Raw genomic sequence first — 19,954 nt, 5'->3', positions numbered from 1 at the left:
TTGATAATTTGCATGTATCAGACCCCAATGGTTGTTTAGAGGTGCTGCCATTTCCATGGAGTCAGCCAAAGTCATTTGAAATTGTGTTTCTGCTCACCGTTGTGAACAATTGGATGTGTTCACCACCAAGCGCTTGTTCATGTGATTGCATGCACATTGTCATGGAGACGCTGCTTTTTCAGCTGTCACTATCGTGTTTCCGGTAGCTTAAATATAAGCCCCTATGCGGTCAAAGTTCAGAGATACTAATAAGGGTTTCTCTTTTTCCTCCTCCAGTAGTGGTTCATGTATTCCCCTACACTGGGGTGGGCACAGTCATTATTTTGGTACGGCCGTGCACGATGTCTCTTCTCATGGCGTCTGCTCAAGCATTTCTTCTTCCGACTTGTTTCTGTCACAATTCTCGTTCTGATAAAACATGTTTTATGGACAACAAATTGATGGCCGTAGGTTCCGTGCATACTGTTAGCGTGAGTGAAGCTATTGAGGCAATATATTCTCGTAATAAATTCCTGCTGTATCCACGGTTTTCCAATAATTTCCTACTACTGAAAACTACAGTAAGATAATTTGACCACAGCACCAAAAAATTCAACTTAGTAACTGCTATAAGTAGTGTAACCTGGATTTTTTGGTGTGTGTGTGTGTATGTGTGTGCATACTTTTCAATAGCTAGAGTAAGCATGTTGTGCCTCAAGTCACATTTGATATCTTGTTGACTTACACTCTGTTTTCTTTGTATGCAGACTTTACCTTTGTCAAAAAAAGTTTCGTCCTCCTCCTTGCAAAAACAAAATTTTTTAATGGCACGTACCTGCTCAGGAAATATGTTTGGAGGCATTCACTGACATAGCTTACCCCTTTGAGCTTTCAAAGCCTCAGGCAGCAATTATTGTACAGGCTCAGAAGACCTGCTTCACAATCCTGCGGAAAATGGTGGAGCTGTGGGGCGGACCAGATGCTGAGCCGCACTTTGTAGACTTTGTGTACAAGTCGGTTGTGCCAGCCTGCTTCCATGCCCCTCTCAAGGACACCTTTGACCTGACCGATGCTCAGACGATCCTGGTATGTAGCTAAGTGCTTGGTGTGTAATCAGTTTAATGTTTAACAACTCTTGTAAGCTGCAGTTGCTGTAGGCATCTGTTCAGCATCGCTTTTTTGTCTGATTCTTCATAGTTTGAGGACTAAAGAGAAAAATTATTTGAAGTTCATTGTTAAATTACTTTTCCACAATACCAAAAAAGCTACTGTTGCCGTGGGAAGAAGCTTCGTAATGCAGAAAAGACGTAAAAACGACATACGCGTGGCAAAGCCTCCTTGAAGTTCCCGCACCAACTTGCCACAATTCCACAGATTTTGACACGTGCTTATTGGTAAAGATGAACCACATTGTGTTCTAAAGAAGCCAAAAACTGAACTTGGCAAGTTTAGGGAAATATTGCTGAAGCATAACGGTGTAAAAAAAAAAAGATACTTTGGAATCTGTGACGTCACAATGACGTACTGGTGCTGAAGTTTCAGTGCAAAATTAAGAAAATGGAATTTTGACCTTCAATTTCTCTTCCATTATTCAACCTAGCACCATAAAATTGATGGTTATAAAGTTTTCAAAGAGCACTTTGTCTATTTCAGCTGATGTATCGTTTCTCTTTAGTGTCTCTTTTAAAACATCAGCCCAGTTATGTGCGTGTGCCTCTGCCAATCAAGATTACTGAGACAAGTACATGACGAATTATATCACTAATTCATTCTCTTACAAAGTTGCAAAGGTACCCATAGCTCTTGATACATGGTGGTGTTTTTTCATTGGTTCTTTGCTTGTATTTTTAAAAGTGCAAATACTTTTACGCCAATCATACTTGCCTCTGGGCTATGGGAAACATGCTTACCATGAAGGTTCCACAACTTCTGCTTTAAAAGGTTTTGGGTAGCTTTGAAGAGTTTGTCAATGTGAAACAGCGTAGAGACTGTTACAGCGTAGCAACAATGTGAAATGTAGGAACTGACCCAGTCCTGTGGCCTTCTTGATCGAGGCTGGTGCGTCCCCAAGGAAAATGTGCGGCACTTGTGCCGGATTGTAGCATACTATCTAACCCGTTCTCTCCCTCTTGACTTTCACAACAGCCCTGCAAGGGCAGTTAATGCAAGTAAACACTGAAAAGAGAGCAACATTCTTTTTCGATGTCTTCTACATGTAACCAATCAGGTGATGTCTAAGCCACTGGTACATTCAATTCAGAAATCTCAGCCTTGACAAACCTTGTTTTTCTCCTTTTTCCAGGCCTTATCTGAAAGTGCTCTTTGCATGAAGATGATCCTTGCCAAGCGGGTGCGTACCACTGCTTCTGCTCCCATTTCGCATTAGCACTTGTCAAATTAAAAAGGTGCCATAGTCTTACGTTGGTAACCTGTCCATATAAGCTGCACAAACATTTTCAGCCTTTGGAAAAACAAATTTGTGCCATAGTCATGCAAATACTAACTGCACACAACATACACACAGTGTGCCGAAGCTTGGGGAAAAGAGTAAAGAGCATGTCACTTCTGTTTCCAATAATATCTCGCCTGCAGTTGTTTTGAAATTGACTACTTGTAGAGAAGTATAGTTGCAGGTTTTGCCAAGTGCAGATTTCCAACCTGTGAAAGGCCAAGTACGGCCTGAGCCAGAGTTAAGTTGTCCTTTTTGAGTATGAAACTGTCGTCTCTTCCAACTAGTATTGTTTATTGTACCTTGTAGATTGGGTAAACACGCCATCGCTGTGTACTCACTTGTATAGGTATGACAGCCTGAACGTCCGAAGTGGCAGCGACTTCAGAAAACTAGGTTGGGCATGGCCCTCATCAGATCTTTCTGTCTAGCCATTGTTGGTTGCAACAACACTCAGTTGCAGACATGCCTTGGCACACACAAGAAAGTGCTTTTAAAGAAAAAAAAAAGAAAAATGAAGAGGAAAGGGGCAACCACCATTTTGCATCTGACAAAGTGCCGGAATGTGCTACGAGTTTGGTGCTATATGTGACCGCAATTTCAGGGCGAGGAGTTCACAGAGTATTTACGCACCCAGTACCTTCCCACCCTGCTGAGGCTGTCGCCACAGCAGATCCAAGACTACTGCATGCACCTGCAGGGTGATCCCAAGGTGTTCAAGAACTATGTTAAGGTGAGCGACAAATTCGCTCGGTAGTGCACGGGTTGTCATTTACAATGCCACTGGCATGATTTCTGCATCTTCTGGCTGCACGTCTAGTTCCTAAAGTGCCTTTTTATTAGCTTGTCACGTTTGTTTTTTACTCCAAAGCTACAGCAAGTGATGCTACACAGCACAAGCTGTCACTGAGGCTTTGTAATGCAGCAAAAGATAATTACATGTTACTGTGCACTGCTGACTAGTATATTGCATGCTACTTCATAAATAAAAATTTCATTGTAGCAGGCAGTGTTTGCCTCTATTTTCATAATATATGGCTTATTTTATTGTCGAAATTCTACTTCGAACACCTTAGGAGCATTTTTTTAGTTTTCCCGTTTATATTTAAGAACTGTCGATTGGGACAAATTCCCAATATGTTATCTTGACAGGCATCTGCTACTATAAACTTTAGTAGCTTAACTTTATGTAGCTGTGGCTTTTGTTTTTCTCTTAGTTATGTGTGGCCACATTCTTTTCTTTTTTATTATTGCAGGTATTCTTCCAAAGGCTGAGGACATCTTGACAGCAGGGGAGGGCCTTCTTCCGGTCTTAGCAAAATGACGAATCCTTTTCTTTATTCTGCAGATTGTGTACAGCAATTATCAAGGGTCTGTGTATATTGCGCTCTATTTGGGTTTTTCTATGCATTGCCATCTGATGTGAATGCTTCCTATGGAATATTTTGTACAGGCTGTGATGACGCAGAGTGAAATAAATGGTGATGCAGCGAAGCTTGCAAAATAAGCTCAACATATAATAATGCTTGAATGTGTTTATTTTCAGCTTTACTCAGTAAACAAGTGTTTAGGAACCAGCTCAAGGACAATTCACACACATGAATAACACACAGCACACATATTAACAAGTAAAAAAGAGAAAGAAGTATGATCATAACTTACATATGTGGGCACAAATCAGGCTATGATAAAGTGCAAGAAACTATACTTTTCCTACAATGCACACCATTAGCTATACAATACCTGGACATGTACTTCTAAATAAGTCGTGGCATGAAGTTTTACCTTCGCAGCTAAACTTTGGTGACGACAACAATGAAGGCAACAACGAATATTGGAATGACCATTTGACTTAGCAGAATAACACGTTCATGAGGCAAAATTTGCTGCAGCCATTGTCAAAGGCAAAGCTACCCAAATTTATCTTGGCAAGCAGTTATTAGTCATTACAGCATAGAGCTGGTCTCTGGTTTAATGTGGTAGCACTGAGACTCTGACATCACATAGCAGGGCAAAATGCAACTTGTCATGGACAGAATACACTGTGCCAAGTTTAAGGAATAAGGCTTTGATTCACCGCAAGCGAATTGACCCACAGGTGTGAGCACTGTCATGCTAGTATTTTGGTTATGCAACAGTCATTCAGTTTCATTTATTAGTCTTAAATGGCCAGGCATTTCAAAAGTGTATAAGCCTTGTATGGAAGTTCAAGGGTTGGCATAAGTTTACTGTATTTCTTCTACATCATGCTCATACATTATTTTTATTCACCACAGTTATGTGGTGGCTAATGGCAATAGCATTCTGCTGATGAGTGTAGACAAATATCGCCGCATGTTTAACCACTTTGCCACTGTCATTGCATCGTTTTTCTTTAATCCGTTCAGTAGTTGTTTAACGAAAATATTTCTACCTTTCATGGGTATTTGAAGAGAGATGCATAGTCATCATGTACACCTCTGAACAAAGTTCAAGTATGTGAATCAGCTGTTCTAGTGGCAGGTCAGTAACTGCCTCACATAAGATATTCATTCACCGGCACCGTGCCATCTGCTAGCCTCCAGGTGATCTTGGTACCGTACCTGCTCTGTTAAGAAGTGGCACCATCATTGGTTGTCTGCGAAGCTTTTTCACAGGAAACTTGCATGGGTTCGCTTTGAAGGAGATACCAATTTTCCCTTTTATTTCATGGATACCACAGTGAATGGAAGCAGGCTACTGGAATAGGTTGGGCCAATTCTGGCTTGAGATGCTGTGTTCACTGCTGCCTAGCACTGTATTTCCTAACGTTGCATGTCATTTTCCATCCTTGCCACCCTTTGTCATAACTCACAAATTCCAGCACTGGCATTATTTCTGAGGCCACTCGTCGCACTATGTGATAAGGAAGGAATGGAAAATCAAATGTAATGTTACAAAATATGGGGCCTGCTAACCTGCAAGAAGGACTTCTTCAGTGAAATATACGAGACTAGTAGGTATATACTAATATGTATACTTGACTGTGGTGCAAAATATATTATGTGAAAAGGGGACAGAAAAAAGAAGGTAGTGAAGCGTCAACTTGTACTTCACTGTCTTTCTTTCTGTCCCCTTTCCACAATGTAGTTCGCACCACAATCAAGTATACCTAGGAAATCTATAACCAGTTGTCTACTAAGAGTAACAGAATGGTCGCAAAGAGGAGATAAGGATTGGATAAACTCGTGAAGATTGGGGAAATTTGCAGGCATGGTGTGGCAGAAACCTCCCAGAGATAATGAACTTTTTTCATCACAAAAAGGCAGACTCCTCTCGCCTCTTTCAAAGCAGCGCCAAAGGTGTCGGTGCAGGGCATATCTGACTTAGCTCCCAATACTTGTGATGTCAGTGCTGCCAAACAGCAAGCTTCAAAATGTAGTCACAATCGCATTGGCAAAAGACAAGTATATGATAATATCACATTATAGGGCCCGTGAGGCCCTTGAAACATGCTAGAATGGTAAACAAATTCTAAAATTGTGCAGTCGCAAACATCTGGAGCAGAGCTTGCATTAGTTCAGCATTAGTTAATGGCTGCCACAGTGACCATGGCATTCGAATGCTGAGCATAAGGTTGCAAAGCACATTGAACTACACCAGCTGGTCAAAATTAATCGAGTTCTCCACTGTGGCATCCCTCGTGGCCCATTTGTTGCTTCAGGACGATAAACCCTGTTAATTCAACATCCCTTATGTTCCAGTGCCTTCAAAGGTACTGAAACTTGGAATGCCCGTCGACCAACAGGTCAGAAAACAATATACAAAAGCCATGACAGTGCCAAGACTGGAATGAGTAGACTTGCACAGCCTGTGACTGCTATGAAAGACTAGCAGAGAAGGATAAAAGTAATAATTGACAAGGTTCTATGTCCAGTAACTCCACGGTAGGCTTCAAGGGATGCAGCTGTAGAGGTCTTTGGATCAATTTCGACCATGTGGAGTCTCTTTAAGAAAACTGAAACCAAAGCACACAGGCATTCTATAAAGTGGCTGCTAGAGCATGTAATTGAAGATTACTCATCAGTTCATATTTATACTGCTTAAGGTTAACGAGGACCAAATGAGTGTTTGATAGTGTTGTCTCGGAGCTGCACTCGTCTTCATTTCACGCTTGATAAGCTTTGTCAGTAATTGAGCCAGCGCTATATTTAAATATAGCAACATCCAATTGTCAATATTTCCACTGTACTAAATGTTTTTGAAATTGCTTTGCCAGAACAGGCTTGTGAGGCCGGTACTCTACATACTAAAACACATTGAGACTTTGATAAAACAGTGCTTCAGGACCCCTTTAGCATGTGCTGCTTGGATAAGCTAAACATTCCTCAAGTTGACACTTCAACTGAACTCCAGAAAGTAGAGGGCACTCCAGTCATTCAACTAAAGAGGTTGTTGAACTTCGATAATGCTTCTCAGTGATTCACATGATCAGATTTTGTTTCAAGGCATTCTCAGTGTCGATTGAAAGGCACTGGGGTGGGTACTTCTCTCAAGCAACTTCTTATCGCAGGAGTCATAAAGAAGCATTTAGTTTTAGCTTGCCTGCATATGTGGTACCTTTTATGGAATACCAGAGACGTGGCTGGCAATAACAATGCTGGTGGTGCCATCCTGTGATGGTTGATCTAACCACAATATATATTTTTTAAACCTGCATGATAACCATGTTGCTGCCAACAGCTTTATGGCGGGTCACTGCAACAAGCTTCATGTCTTCCCTGGTTAAACTCTACGGCACAATACCAGTATTGCTACTATTGCTCTGTCTCAGGTAACCTGGTATTCTGCAAAAAAAAGTAATATGTTTACGGACAACTATTTCTGATGCAGTTAGTAAATTCAGTTGAGGGGCGGCAATGTCATAAACAAGCAGAGTTAAAATGAAGCTTCGAGTCTAAACTTGTTTGCAGGTACGAGGTCAGTGCACTGCAAATGATGAGTAATGCTCACATACTAAATAGCCACTGTGCTGGACTTTTCTTACAGTTAAGCTCATGTATACATGTTGATACAGGAGTTCGATTGCATTCAAGTCTGTGATGCTACGTGTCGTGCTAAGTCAGTGGAGTGATGCAAGCAGAACCACATTTTTCCTTAAGCTGGTGCACTCTCCCATTGTGATGGTGCATCTTGGTCATTGCTGGAACGTGAAAAGAAACTGCATCATACACATGAGGAAAAATTCACAGCGAGGCTATTGCAGCATTCTTCCTACTATGCACAGGCTGTCTACAAACTGGGAAAAATCAGATATTCTCAGGGATCTCGAATGGTCAGGGAATTTGTGCTTCTATCAGGGAAAATAATCTAATCTTATTGAAAGGGAACGATACCTCTCAAGTCAACAGAGAGGAATCGTAACTAATCAACTTTTACGCCGTGTCGTTGGCTGGAGTTGCCAGTGTACAGTCAACAACTTTCCGGACGCGTGGTATTCGCACTGCTTTGCAGCACCACCACAACCTCATAGACTCAACGTATAAAAACGTCTGAAATTTAGGGTGCAAGAACCCTCGGTAGTCCGGTTTTCCGGACTTTTTGCAGTGACCGCAGGTCCGAAACGGCAATCAAAGCCACCACGGCCGCCATTTTGATTACCTCGCAGCCTCTTGCCATTCGGTGCTGTGTTTTCTGCTGTCAGCTATGGCACCGACTCCTCCTCTGTGGTCCTTGCGATTGGCTTCGAAGCTTCGATAGATAGATAGATGAACTTTATTAAAATAATAAAAAAAAAATAAAACAGCTAATGGTCGGGGCCCTTAGTCCAATGCTCCGCTGGCTCTTGCCATCTTCTCAGCTCTCTTTATCAGCTTGAGCTGGTCGTCGAGGGCCGAGCTTCGAAAGCACAGCGCATTGCATGTCAGTTCCCGAAAGTCCGTTTTTCGCCTCCATACAGCAGTGTTACGCGGTGAAGCAAAACAAGCGTGGGAAGGGGCAATTGTCACGGGGCACGGTATGTATTCCTGAAATATATGTGCGTGCACTCGCGATCTCCTGTCACAGTATGAGCATCGATATGCCTAATAAGTGTACTGGCAGGCCTTCAGAGCTTTTTCAGATGTGCCTGTGGCGAGTTGAGCCCTTAAGGGCGGTGAAAGACATGCATTCATTTTTTTTTAACTGACCAATTTTTGCGGACCCTAGGGAGTAAAAAAAATTGGACGTTGACTGTACAACTGACTAAGAGGACACTTCGAATGCATGTGGGGCAAACACGCGGCAGAAGGCTGACGAGAACAGAAAGAACCGACGCATTGAGAAATACAGGAAAATAAGCATGCTGCCACTTCTTTGAAGGAGCATGAGCTCAAAAAGCAATGTTGACTGACATCGAGATGCCGGTGTCTCTCATCCAAACCAAAATAAACTCTTTAAAGCAGTGAAACGCAACATTGAGGCGTTGTGCGGGGGCTGAGCAGGACAGTTGAGGTTGACAATTACCAGCTGTTGTGAGAGAATCTCGCTTCTCAATTCTCAAGTTCAGGCCTCATATCTATGAGCTTGCTATCAGTTGATAGAAATAGCTCATATTCCGAAATATTTGCTTATGTATGGATCTCCTTTTTATTTGTATTTAATAATGTTCAACTCAATTTGCAATGGGTTTTAGCATTTCTTCTAAATATATTTTATTCACTGGGCATTTCACTAACCCCTCCCTTTTTTTCTTTTTGAATAATATAAACATTACTCCTTACTGTTCAACATGATAAGGTCTTGTGTGTGTGTGTGTGTTTTTTTACATGCTTACTAAGGACTGAGAGCATCAGGCGACATGTTGTCGACCCATCTTGATATAAAATTCTGTGTCGCTCAGGAAATTTTGCAAAGGCACTCAGGGAAATTAGACACGTCAACCTGGTAGACGCCCTGCCCTGTATATGGCAATGTTAGTTTAACATTGTGTTAGTTTAACATGTGTTAGTGCCATTGAACATGTATGCATAAGCAGACTGCTCAGTGGTACAGCTGGCAGAATGTATACATACTAAAAGTGTCTCCATGATATAAGAAAAGCAAATCACTCATGCAAATGATAGCTCATCTAGAGGCATCTTATGCATGTACTAACCAAATTGATGGCTTAGCGGACACAGATAAGTGCAAGTTGTACACACAAAAAGCATGTATGCAACTGGCAGAATATAAGCATGTGCTACTGTATATCAGCAAAATCAAGAATGGGGCTGACAGATGGAATAGCATATTCTGCTATAACGGCTATAAACTGTTTATAACCTTTATACTGCAATGCATATCAGTAAAGTGTTCTTTGTAATAACTTGCAAAATTATTCATTCCAGCCAGTCACAGCACACAGGTTGACATTTTAATAGTCTTATGTATTGCCAACTTGCCTCATTGCCTTGAGAAGAATTGCTGCACTTTCTTTGTAGCGCTCCTCATTTGCCATAGCTGCCTCTTTCCACCTAGCAGCAAAAAAGAATATAAGAAGTTTGCGCATAGCCAATATGTTTTGCAAAAGAAAATGATGCCAAAGAAATTTGCATGACAGGTACAACCAACAGTTCATTTTAAGCATCAGCTACCATAATGCTGCCATAATTTTGAGACTGTGATGCTACTGATTACAGCTGACACATCTCTCATAAAGGTAAATATTGGTTTGAAAGCCCGTAAATGCCCTATGTAAACAGTACTGCACATATTCTTGGAACATGTCAATGTCTACAAGGTGTCTAAGTAAATTCGAATATTATGCAAAAAACTTTTGCTGCAAGCACACTACGCAGAAGCAAAAATAAGATTTAGGATCATACATTCCATATTGCATACAAATTCTGTACTGACAGATGAAAAGCCACTTTACAGCACTGTTTTTAAAGGGACACAAAAGGAATATATTGTAGAGCTAGTTCATCAGAGTATTTGCTTTGAAGTCTTATCATTGTTTTCTGTTTGTCGATATATAAATTTCTTGCATTAAAAAAATAACCATTGAAGGTTCTGCTGCTGGTCCTCAATTTTAACCGCCGAGCACTTGATGTCTCCACGTGACCGCCATGACATTTTTTGTAAACTCTTTATTCAGCTCTATATATATGAAGCGTGCTGCTTGGTTTCAGGTTATCGGTTACAGTCACTTGAGCCTCCAAAGTGGGAGTCAGCAGACTGGTCAATTGTCACACATTGCTGCCTCGGCCGTTGTAAACAGAGAAAAGCAATGCCACTCTCAGTGGTGGGTAGCAGCCACTCTCTGTGCATCAGAGGTGCTGATGCCACACATAAGAGGTACTATAGTGAACAGATGGCACCACTTCAATTTTTATTTACGTCATTTCCTTGCTTAAAAAGCTCCATTTTGCTATGAAGAAATCATTATTACAGGAGCCTTATCTTTCAATCTATCTTGACTTAATATTTGGCTTTTTAAACTATAGCAGAGGGTAACAACTGTGCGCACTTTCATGCCAGAATTTATCGGTGACAGATGTTTGATTATTCAGTGCAATGCTTTTGGGCAGATTTGTCTATTTCATGTGACATATGTCACACACTTTACAACATTAGTATACATAGATCTGTTTAAAGATTGTTACCCCAAGAAAGCAGTATGTGATTTTGAATAGTGCTAGATGTTGCAATCATACCTCCTTCAAGTGGTTACAGGAGAGAGTATAGGAATGTCACTAACAGTTCTAAAATTTAAAAAAAAAGTTAATTATTTGCTTATTAAGGACAGATCTGGACTTTATAAACAAAACCACACTCACTTTTGCCGCACATTTTTCCAACGTGTTTGATGGCCAGCCAGTAAGACATTCACAGGCACAACCTCACTGTCATCCTGAAATTATAATCAGCATGTTCTTACACGAGTTGGGCAAGAGACGGCCATTTTTTACCTTTTCTTGGCTGAAATAAATTTCATAAAGTATATATATACACTAAAGGGTCTCATAGGTTCATGTCTAATGTGAAAACCACAAATAGGTAATGTGGCTGGGCAAAATTTCCATTTGGTTTTTCCAGGCCCCATATGATCTCGGCAAGGAACAAGTAAGGATGGTTAATTTGACACATTTATCTAGGCTGTGAGAAAATTTAGAGGCACTGCACTGATACAGAACCTACTCCGGGGCTCGACAATGAAATACCATGTAATGAGTGCATGCCAAAGTACGAGTTGTGGATGCCTTTGACTTTCTGGAACTGGCAGCAAGTCCAGCCACATTGCAACACAGTACTATCACAGTTAGCAAATCAACAAAAGCACCAAGACTGCTTGGCCAGATAGCTGTACTGAATCGTGTCATCAACACACTGAACAACAAAACCACTTCATTACTGCACAATGCAATGCAATTGTCGCTAATGGTTTCAACGGTCAACCATTAAAAGGGCAGCTAAAGAATGCCTTTACTTTCGTGCACACTTGACATTACTGTTAAAACACCCTCCCGAGCTTTTCTTGCATACAGAAACAGGACTAAAGTCTTCTACCAATGTTCGTAATCGTTAACGGAAAGGCAACGTACAGTCTTGAGAGCAAAAAAAAAAAAAAGAAACTCTGGAGACCACAGATGCAGCAACTTTTTTTTTTTCTTCAGGGTCTAACTATGCAGGCTGAAATCAATTGGTACAGCTTATGTGCGCCTGTTTAGCCAATACCACATTTATCATGCATGAGCAAGGGTAAAATTTCTTCCAATGCCATGGTATTTAGACTACTGCTCCCAGCTGCATAGGAGTGTCACATGCACCTGGATCAATGGCCACTGAATGCTGTAACTGTCCAACTTACCATCAAGGACAGTTTCTTGTCCATGAAACACAACTACTGCAATTTTGCTGTCTTTGGATCAACATAGAATGGTAACTCGCAGCTCAAAGTAGATGTAATATCTAATCAACCTGAACAGGCTTCACAAGTGTGAATGCAGTTTTCAATAATCAGAATGTGCGACAGCTACTTTGGATCGTTGAATACGAGATCGAAAGATGCCATAATTCCTAAAATACAATGTCTCCATCTCATCTGGAATATAATGTTGGTCGTGCACAACTACAAGGCCTCACCGATGCCATAAAGAACTTTTCACTGGGCTGAGGAACAGGTGAAGGTATTCGAAGGTCCTTGACGTTACCAGCATCATCTTTGGGAGGTGCCACAGGTGCAGGTAGGAAAAAAATGCCCTTTGTGTCATCATCATCTGCACTATCATTGGTGTTCTGCAGCAGAGCAGAAAACAACTGTTGTACTTCACAAACATAAACCAAGCAGAAAGGCAACTTAACCTCAAGTTATGCAGTACCAAATGGATCACCAGTCTGTTCTTTTGATCTGTCATGCTGGGAAAGTGAGTAATGCTACGATATTGACTAGACTAAGTGTATTGATTAATCGGTTTCAATGTCCACAAAACAGCCCACAGGCTATGAGAAATGCTGCAACTGGGGGAGATTTAACTGTGAGAGAATGTCTCACAGTTATTCACAAATAAAGGTAAGCATCAAGTCTTGACAAGAGGTACAATATTCCTTTCGATTAGTTTTGGTGCAACATGTTGCCACAATATGAGCATTACTCTGTTTCTCAACAAGCAGCAAACAGCATAACCTGTGTGTACTTACACTAGGATATTTCGTTACGTTTGACTTGAACATGAATAATACATTCCTCACCAACTACGGACAAACCAGCATACTGGCCAGCAGTGGAAGGGAACATTAAAAGCAGCTGCATGGGCTTGCGTGCTACAAATTATACAAATAAAAAAAAACTTTACATTTGGACCTGCCAGCTCCTAGCTAGCACAGTCATTGTTTGAACTGTAAACAATGAAGTGGAAAGCTTAAACATGCTTGGGAAAATGCAAAAATGGGACTCGAGGTCAGAGATAATCTTGTCCTCAGGTGCCCCCCCCCCCCCAACCCTCTTTTTTTTTTTTCTTTTACAAAGCTGTTTCTGCACCAAGCAGGCAAACCTCAAACCACATACAATAGCTACTTTCCGACACAGCAAAATGCATGAAAACGGCCTCATTCAAACGGCCTCATTCACTTTAGCAACTTAAGGATGGCATTTATTTATTCTATGAGATAAGTACCCCCACTCATTTCGGCAGTCATTTGCCAGTGTAAAAACTGCTGTTCTTGTCAAGCAACTCTGGCATACAATGTATGTTATGCGCATGGAAGAAATTCTGTTTACCTTTTTCTTGTCTATTTCTGCAACACCATGGTTCCGCTCCGAACTCTGCAGAGGTTTATTTTGTATCCAGCTACGACACATTGAATACAATGGAGAATTCTCATCAAACTGGGCAAGGTCAACACTGCAGCCATATATTTTTGTGATGTATGTGTCTGTAACAAAAAGAAAGGTGTGCATCATATAAATTTCTCCACAATTAAGCCTGATCTTTTCAAAAACTAGTTTAAGGAAAGCACTGAAAGAAATATTGTTTATGCACTATGTTAAATGTGACTTGCAAGGACGCATAAAGGTTTACATATGCGAACGTCCTTCACATATTTATGAAAAATCCATATAATTTTCACCAGTAAAACATACTTGAATTCTGCACAGCAGAGTCATCTTTTCGACGGCGTTTTCTCTGGGTCTTTTGAATCTTCTTAGGAGAAGCATCCCTGAAACAATTTGATATGAATTGTGAACACTGCCGGTGGTGCTGTGCATTAGCCCAAAACTAATGGTCACCTACTCACTTAGCAGCAGAATCCAATGCCTTTGATTCATCTTCCGACTGCGATGATGAACTCTGGCTGAAAAAAAAAAAAAAGACCCCGCCAGCTTTACACATAATTTAACTAGAAAATACACATTAATGGTTGGCCTCACATGCTTGGCCTTTCCCAAGTACAATGCCGTTTATATTGTGGTTTCATATTTCTGATAAACTGGTTCGGCTCTGCGCATATTTGACGGCCATTCTGTAATCTACGAGTAACTTTGTTGAGACAGTTTTTCTACCAACTATGTTCAGTTCATGAGATTATGTTCCATCAGCGTAGCAGTCTTTAACGCTCTGTAAACAGCACGTTAAAAAAAAAACGGGAAATAAAAGGCCGGTTGTCAAAAAAGGAAGACCACAGGCGGTATTCTCGGGCGATCACTTTCGGAGGTGCCTTAGTTACACGAGATTTCACGTGACTGGCGCTGGACGCGTTCGGAGTCTGCGGGCGACAGCGTGTTTGGCGAATGCCTCGTTTGGCACTTTTTAGGAACGCTGTCGCTCGTAGACGCCCACACGACTTTCACTCTGCGAAACTCAAACATCACCGGCCGAGAACAACGCTTAAGTAATGTATACAGTGTCTTAGAACGACAGAAAGCTGAGCTAGTTGGTAAGGATTCATTATGCAAAAAAAGAGGAGGTGTGTAGACAGGACACAAGATTAGAGAAGTGGACAACACGGCGTTCGTGTTGTCCACATCTCTACTGTTGTGTCCTGTCTGCACGACTCACCTTGTTTTTGCATAATGTATACAGTGTCGTTACGCGAAGACGCGAGCATTACAGCATACCCAAGATCTACAACACGGGTGAGTGGCGCTACTTTAACTTGGCGTGGTTACCTTTCTTCGGTTTTTTCCACGAGACTTTGTAGGACGCCATCAAGCTTCGATCTTGCCTGTTCGAGCTCGGGAACTGAAAGCGAAGAAAAGGCAGCTTTGAACACTTTAACACATTTCGACACATTACACTGCCGATCCCATCCACACCCCTCATCGCCGGAGTTTCACAACAAAACACGTAAAGTGCGCCTTCCAACCTCGCTTTTCCTGCTTGAGTCGCGACATCGTCGTCCAAAGGAGTCGCCAGGCCTCTGAAAGAGACGAGATCACGGCGTTCTGAAACGGTTGAAAGCTAGTAGAAATACAGATACGCCGAGAGACGAAAAACGCGTCTCTGCATCGCGTGGTCTCTGTTCTTCCGTAGTCGAGGGGGACACTTGCCTTTCGCGTCCGAAAAGTTGTTGGTTTAAACGACGACGCCCACACAAAACCTTTTGCTCCTCTTCATCCGGATAAAGCAGCAGATATTTGGGGAATCAAGGGACGCGTAATAGCCGTAATTAGCCTTGAACGACAGATCAAGCGTCGCGCCGCTGACCCTTTAATTTGTACAAGGCAAGATGGCGCTCTTGTTAACAGTGGTGACGTAGGCAACTTAAGGTTACTACGTCATGGTTCTCTGTTGTTGCGGTATTTACGTTTTGGCGCGCATTGCGCACACTGCGCGCGAGTTTGTTTTGACACGATGTGTTTTTGGAAGACAGGATTGTATTATTATTTCTGCACCAACTGTATCAGGCGTACGTGCGTCATAATAAGGTACAATATAATAGGTATTCGATGTTTTCAAGCTAAAATATAAGCCTAAATATTCTGTTGTGCCTTTTTCGTAAAACGACTGGGCTGGGGTGACTGTAATTGAGAAAAGCATCTTGAAGTAAAAATTAATGAATTGTAGATCGCTAAGTTCACATTTTTTGCATTATATGTAGAGTAAGACGTTTGATACCTTCACCTTAGAAGTAATGCAAATATTTTCACTTGACACGATTAGTTAAAAACAGAATGTGCTACAGTAATCGCCACGCGAGTTATTGGCGTGAAATATGTGTAGCAGTGTTCTTCAAGCCGCCTTTGTAAGCATCCCGCATTCAATTTTGCTCGATCAGTTTTGATTTAGATTAAATTTGGCTTTGTGTTTAAAGCAAGACAGTCCCCTCATTTTTGCAGTTGCATGCAACAGCACAAGCAAACATATTCATACTTACCAGGTACGTCTTATAACAGGACCTAAAAACAGAGCAACGGTGTTTGTGCAATTATGTTCCTAGTCTGAAGTTCTATAGCTTTGCATTTATTCACACTACATTGACAGAGAAACTTCCAGTTCAGCATTTACTTATTTTTATGTAGTACCTTTTTCAAGACTGCAGGCTCCACAGAAACATAACAATTACAAATGCACTTATTTCAATCAGATCAATCAACCAACTGTGCAATTATATGCTCATGCTTTGAAGGCAGTGAGATTTTTATGTGCAGCCATTTAGAATTAAACTTTATTGTGCTCATTAATAAGCATAGCACAACCTTTCATTTGCTGTGTTGAACTAACAATTAGCCATCACAGTTACATTAGCATTATTTTAAATAGGCAATGCTTGTTACGACTACAAACGAATGTTGCACATAGCTTCAAATGGCAGTATCCTCTTTGTCACATGCAGAAAAAAAAAAAGAAGACTACAATCCTGCTCCGTAAACCTTATTGCTAGTTGACCCTAAAGAAGGGAAGACTTGCACTTCTACAATCACCTTGAAAATTACTGTCTAAGTAAGACTGTTACGAAACACATGTTTAAGTACACTCATTGAAAACAATGTGGATGTATATTTTTTAATTGTAATGTGAAAGGTGATTAAAAGAAACCAGACATTCAAGAATCAATGTATCAATGTTTATTTTTGAAAAAGAAGGATTGAAGCAGCGTATTTACTGCTTTCCTTCTGTAAATAATATTTTTTTTTTTCACATGTATACAATAATTATAAATAAACGAGGACGGATCTTAAGCTTTTGTCCAACGATATGTGCCATAGAACTTGAAACCCGCTCTTTTCCAGAGATCGTCCGCCTCCTTGAAGCCTCGGCTGAAAATTTGAAAATGATTAAAGGTTAACCAAAGCAATGCACAATCAAGCACTGTCAGAAATACTCATGACCAGCAACACAGTCTGCCTCAAGTAACAGCACTTATCCTATTTGCTAGACTTGCTTACTGCTAGCATTAGTATAGCTCAATGCAATTGCAACAGCGTGTGGAAATATACCATTCTGTTAATCGGCTAGTGCTCACAAATGGACATTATTAAAATTTAAAACAAGAAAAACTTGCATTGGCATGCACTGATGTAAAGGTTCAAGTCTGTTGCAAGCAAGTGAGGAAAAAAAAAACAGATGTGATGCTCTACCTGGCATGCATTAGCGGATGTTTCATTGTAAAAGCGTTCAACAAGCATTTTTTTTTTTTATGGAGTAAAGGTCCTAAGCAGAGATGTTTGTGTTGTTCCTTAAGTTCAATGATGCTGATTAAATGTTACTCAAATCTTTATTATTATTGAGAACCTGAGGAAGCTTAATATACATAAATGGGAGTTGCACAGGTAGAACAATACACATACTTCCTACCACACTAGCAATGCATTCAATCAAGCACTCTTATTTTTCCATAAAATTCAGCTGTTGCCTTATGGAAGCCTCACTGTATTTAGCCACAATTCATATTAAAAAGAAAATGCTGCATAAATCACACAAAATTATTTTAAATAAGTAGGTACTTCCCTACTGTATTCCAAAGGGGCAAGCCTTTGTGCTAGCCGTATGTCTAAACCCAGAGCCATCATTATCCAATCTATCCTTTTTTCAAAATTTTTTCCCCTTCATTCCAGTGCAAAGTAGCGGGTTAGAATATGCCAGCTCATTAGGCAGCCAACAGCTTCGCGAGGCCCAGTTTCGTACTTGTTGAAGGTACTGCCCTTACAGGAAGTTGAAGTTCCAGCTCATTCATTGCACTGGCCGAAAATGCGCACATAAAATGCTTGTAGCCTTTTCATAATTGTAAAGCCAGTTTTTCCAGATGAGGCTAATGGCAGCATAGCCATTTTTGCCGTCAGTGCGTACAAGCACAGTGCACATCTTCCATGTGTTATGTCACGGTAAATGTAGACATGGCTCTCGTGGTGAAATCATGTACTAGAGACAAGCCCCAGCAGCGTAGCTAGCACTTCCATTTTCATTTAAACCATGGGCCAATGCCACCATTAGCTGGGTAGATATGTAATGAAAAGGAGCACACACACTTGCGAATTTGGGAAAAGTTGACAATCACCTCACCATCGATGTTTCTGAACAACGCGAGCGGATAGCCGAATGCTTCTAGAAAGCTATTCTCTTTGTTAAACAAATGGTGTGCTTAATGTTGATGTGCTTTGTTGCAGCGAGGGTGTTCAGATCATGTTTGCCGTCTCATTGTATAATTTTGTAGAAAACTGAAGTGTTAACCAACACATCCGTAGCAGTAATAGAGGTGGACAGTACGTAGATAACACACCAGGATCTGACAATGTTCAAGAAAATTGCAGCATAGGAGATATGAAATGCCACTTATTTTTTTTTTCAAATTTCAGTCTACAATCGTGCACACACACACACACACACACACAAAATATATATATATATATATATGTATAGTATTTGATATGGTATACTTATTGAACTATTGATGAAGCCCGTAGGATCAGTGAACTTTTGTATGATTAGTTTTATACTTTTTTTTTTGTACTATAGACATATTTGAGTATTTGCATTTGCTGTATGCCATGTACAAGGGGGACGCAGGTTTTCTTCAAGCGAATTTGTTGCTTTTTGCCTGGGCAATCCTGCATCTTCCTGATGTAAACAGAAAAAAAAAGAAGTACTGTTGGCGTATGGAGACGTATGCAGCCTGTGACTGGGTTGTGCAAGAACACACTCCCTTTGCATCAGTGGTGAAAGTCCATCTTCAGATGACCACCGACCATGAAAACGGGCAAAAGAAAGCTATTCGCTTTAAAAAGGTCTGAAATTGCAGACTGCCAGCCGGCAGAGGAGAGGACGTACCTGCCATATTCGTAAGGCACTGGTTTGGGTTTTTCCCGATCGATCTGATGCAGGAGGGGTGTGAAGATGCGCCACGCCTCTGCCAGCTCATCACTGCGCACAAAGTGCACCTGGCTGCCATAGAAAACATCCAGAATGAGCCGTTCGTAGGCGTCTGGCATGACCATGCCCTGCAAGGAAAGACAAATAATGTCACGACTGACTCAAGGCAGAGTGCAAGTTTGGGCTAGTTAGGAGGGAAATTATTACAATTGACAGTGCTTTGACGGTGAAGTTAATGATTGGGCAAGTCTCAGTCGTGTGTAATTGCCCACTGGCTAAGTAAGATATGGACAATAAAATGAAATGAGGACAGCAGTGTTGCACGAGACTGGTCTGCTCACTGTTAACAGCAAACAAGTTCAAAGGTTAAGGCATCCTGTGCACCAAGTCAATGTGCAGCAACACAACCAGTGTTTCTATTATAGAAAATTATTCACTAGGTCTGGTGAATTTCTTTTAGCTTATGTAGTGGCAAAACTGCACATAGATTTTGCACGTTTCTCTCGTGTGTGTGCGTGTGCACACATCATTAGTAGGTTTTAGTGGATGTCGAGTGCTGTTTTAGCAGAATGTTGCGCTTTAGCAAGATGGCAGCAGCAACTTAGTCAACTATGATAGAAGTCTACACTCTGATAGCATGCATATGTTGTAAAGCAAAAATAGCCAAGGTCAAACAAGGCCTGCTTGAACCTTTCAGCATATTTGGTTCCATCAATATTGAACTTTTTTTTTTTTTAGATCTCCGGGCCTCTTACTTCCGGAGAGTACAGAAATATTTAGAAAACGCGATGAAATAAGG

The 19,954-nt window shown here is 41.0% G+C and overlaps 3 protein-coding genes across 11 annotated transcripts in view; 1 reads left to right on the top strand and 2 right to left on the bottom strand.

The window, feature by feature from the left end:
* LOC135906215 (exportin-T-like) overlaps positions 1-3,922 on the top strand; it is a 55,412-nt gene extending 51,490 nt beyond the window's left edge. For both annotated transcript variants that reach the window (XM_065437482.2, XM_065437481.2), the window contains exons 23-26: positions 901-1,065; positions 2,282-2,329; positions 3,033-3,161; positions 3,685-3,922. In XM_065437482.2, the coding sequence (XP_065293554.1) occupies positions 901-1,065; positions 2,282-2,329; positions 3,033-3,161; positions 3,685-3,714 (372 nt within the window). In that variant the 3' untranslated portion in view covers positions 3,715-3,922. The remainder of the gene's footprint in view (positions 1-900; positions 1,066-2,281; positions 2,330-3,032; positions 3,162-3,684) is intronic.
* Positions 3,923-3,945: 23 nt separating this feature from the next.
* Positions 3,946-15,606, bottom strand: mip40 (Myb-interacting protein 40). Of its 3 annotated transcripts, none has more exons than XM_065437486.1 (10): positions 15,396-15,606; positions 15,212-15,265; positions 15,015-15,087; positions 14,140-14,200; positions 13,989-14,065; positions 13,626-13,780; positions 12,491-12,643; positions 11,185-11,258; positions 9,808-9,879; positions 3,946-7,589 (listed from the first exon to the last, which is right to left on the bottom strand). In XM_065437486.1, exons 3-10 carry the CDS (start codon positions 15,052-15,054, stop codon positions 7,544-7,546), a joined length of 678 nt encoding a protein of 225 aa, XP_065293558.1. In that variant the 5' UTR covers positions 15,055-15,087; positions 15,212-15,265; positions 15,396-15,606; the 3' UTR covers positions 3,946-7,543. The 3 variants fall into 3 exon arrangements, with proteins under 3 accessions (XP_065293558.1, XP_065293555.1, XP_065293556.1); XM_065437483.1 differs by having other exon boundaries at positions 14,144-14,200; positions 15,396-15,604; XM_065437484.2 differs by having other exon boundaries at positions 3,946-6,404; positions 14,144-14,200; positions 15,396-15,604.
* A 1,292-nt stretch (positions 15,607-16,898) lies between these two features.
* The window catches only part of Zw (glucose-6-phosphate 1-dehydrogenase Zw), a 50,170-nt gene continuing 47,114 nt past the window's right edge, over positions 16,899-19,954 (bottom strand). For all 6 annotated transcript variants that reach the window (XM_065437492.1, XM_065437496.2, XM_065437491.2 and 3 more), the window contains 2 exons: positions 19,114-19,283; positions 16,899-17,105 (listed from right to left, as the gene is read on the bottom strand). In XM_065437492.1, coding sequence (XP_065293564.1) covers positions 17,024-17,105; positions 19,114-19,283 — 252 coding nt within the window. In that variant the 3' untranslated portion in view covers positions 16,899-17,023. The remainder of the gene's footprint in view (positions 17,106-19,113; positions 19,284-19,954) is intronic.

The sequence above is a fragment of the Dermacentor albipictus genome, chromosome 5 (assembly GCF_038994185.2).
Source record: "Dermacentor albipictus isolate Rhodes 1998 colony chromosome 5, USDA_Dalb.pri_finalv2, whole genome shotgun sequence".
In the NCBI taxonomy this organism is placed as follows: domain Eukaryota; kingdom Metazoa; phylum Arthropoda; class Arachnida; order Ixodida; family Ixodidae; genus Dermacentor; species Dermacentor albipictus.
The sequence above is the reverse complement of the archived record's forward strand: the minus strand, read 5'-3'. Positions and strand labels throughout refer to the sequence as shown.

Coding starts and splice junctions, on each gene's coding strand:
- mip40 (XM_065437483.1), bottom strand. CDS start 15,239: ATGTCGCGACTCAAGCAGGAAAAGCGAG. Junction 15,088..15,211: donor ACTCAAGCAGGAAAAGCGAG/GTTGGAAGGCGC, acceptor CTTCGCTTTCAG/TTCCCGAGCTCGAACAGGCA. Junction 14,066..14,143: donor GCATTGGATTCTGCTGCTAA/GTGAGTAGGTGA, acceptor AAATTGTTTCAG/GGATGCTTCTCCTAAGAAGA.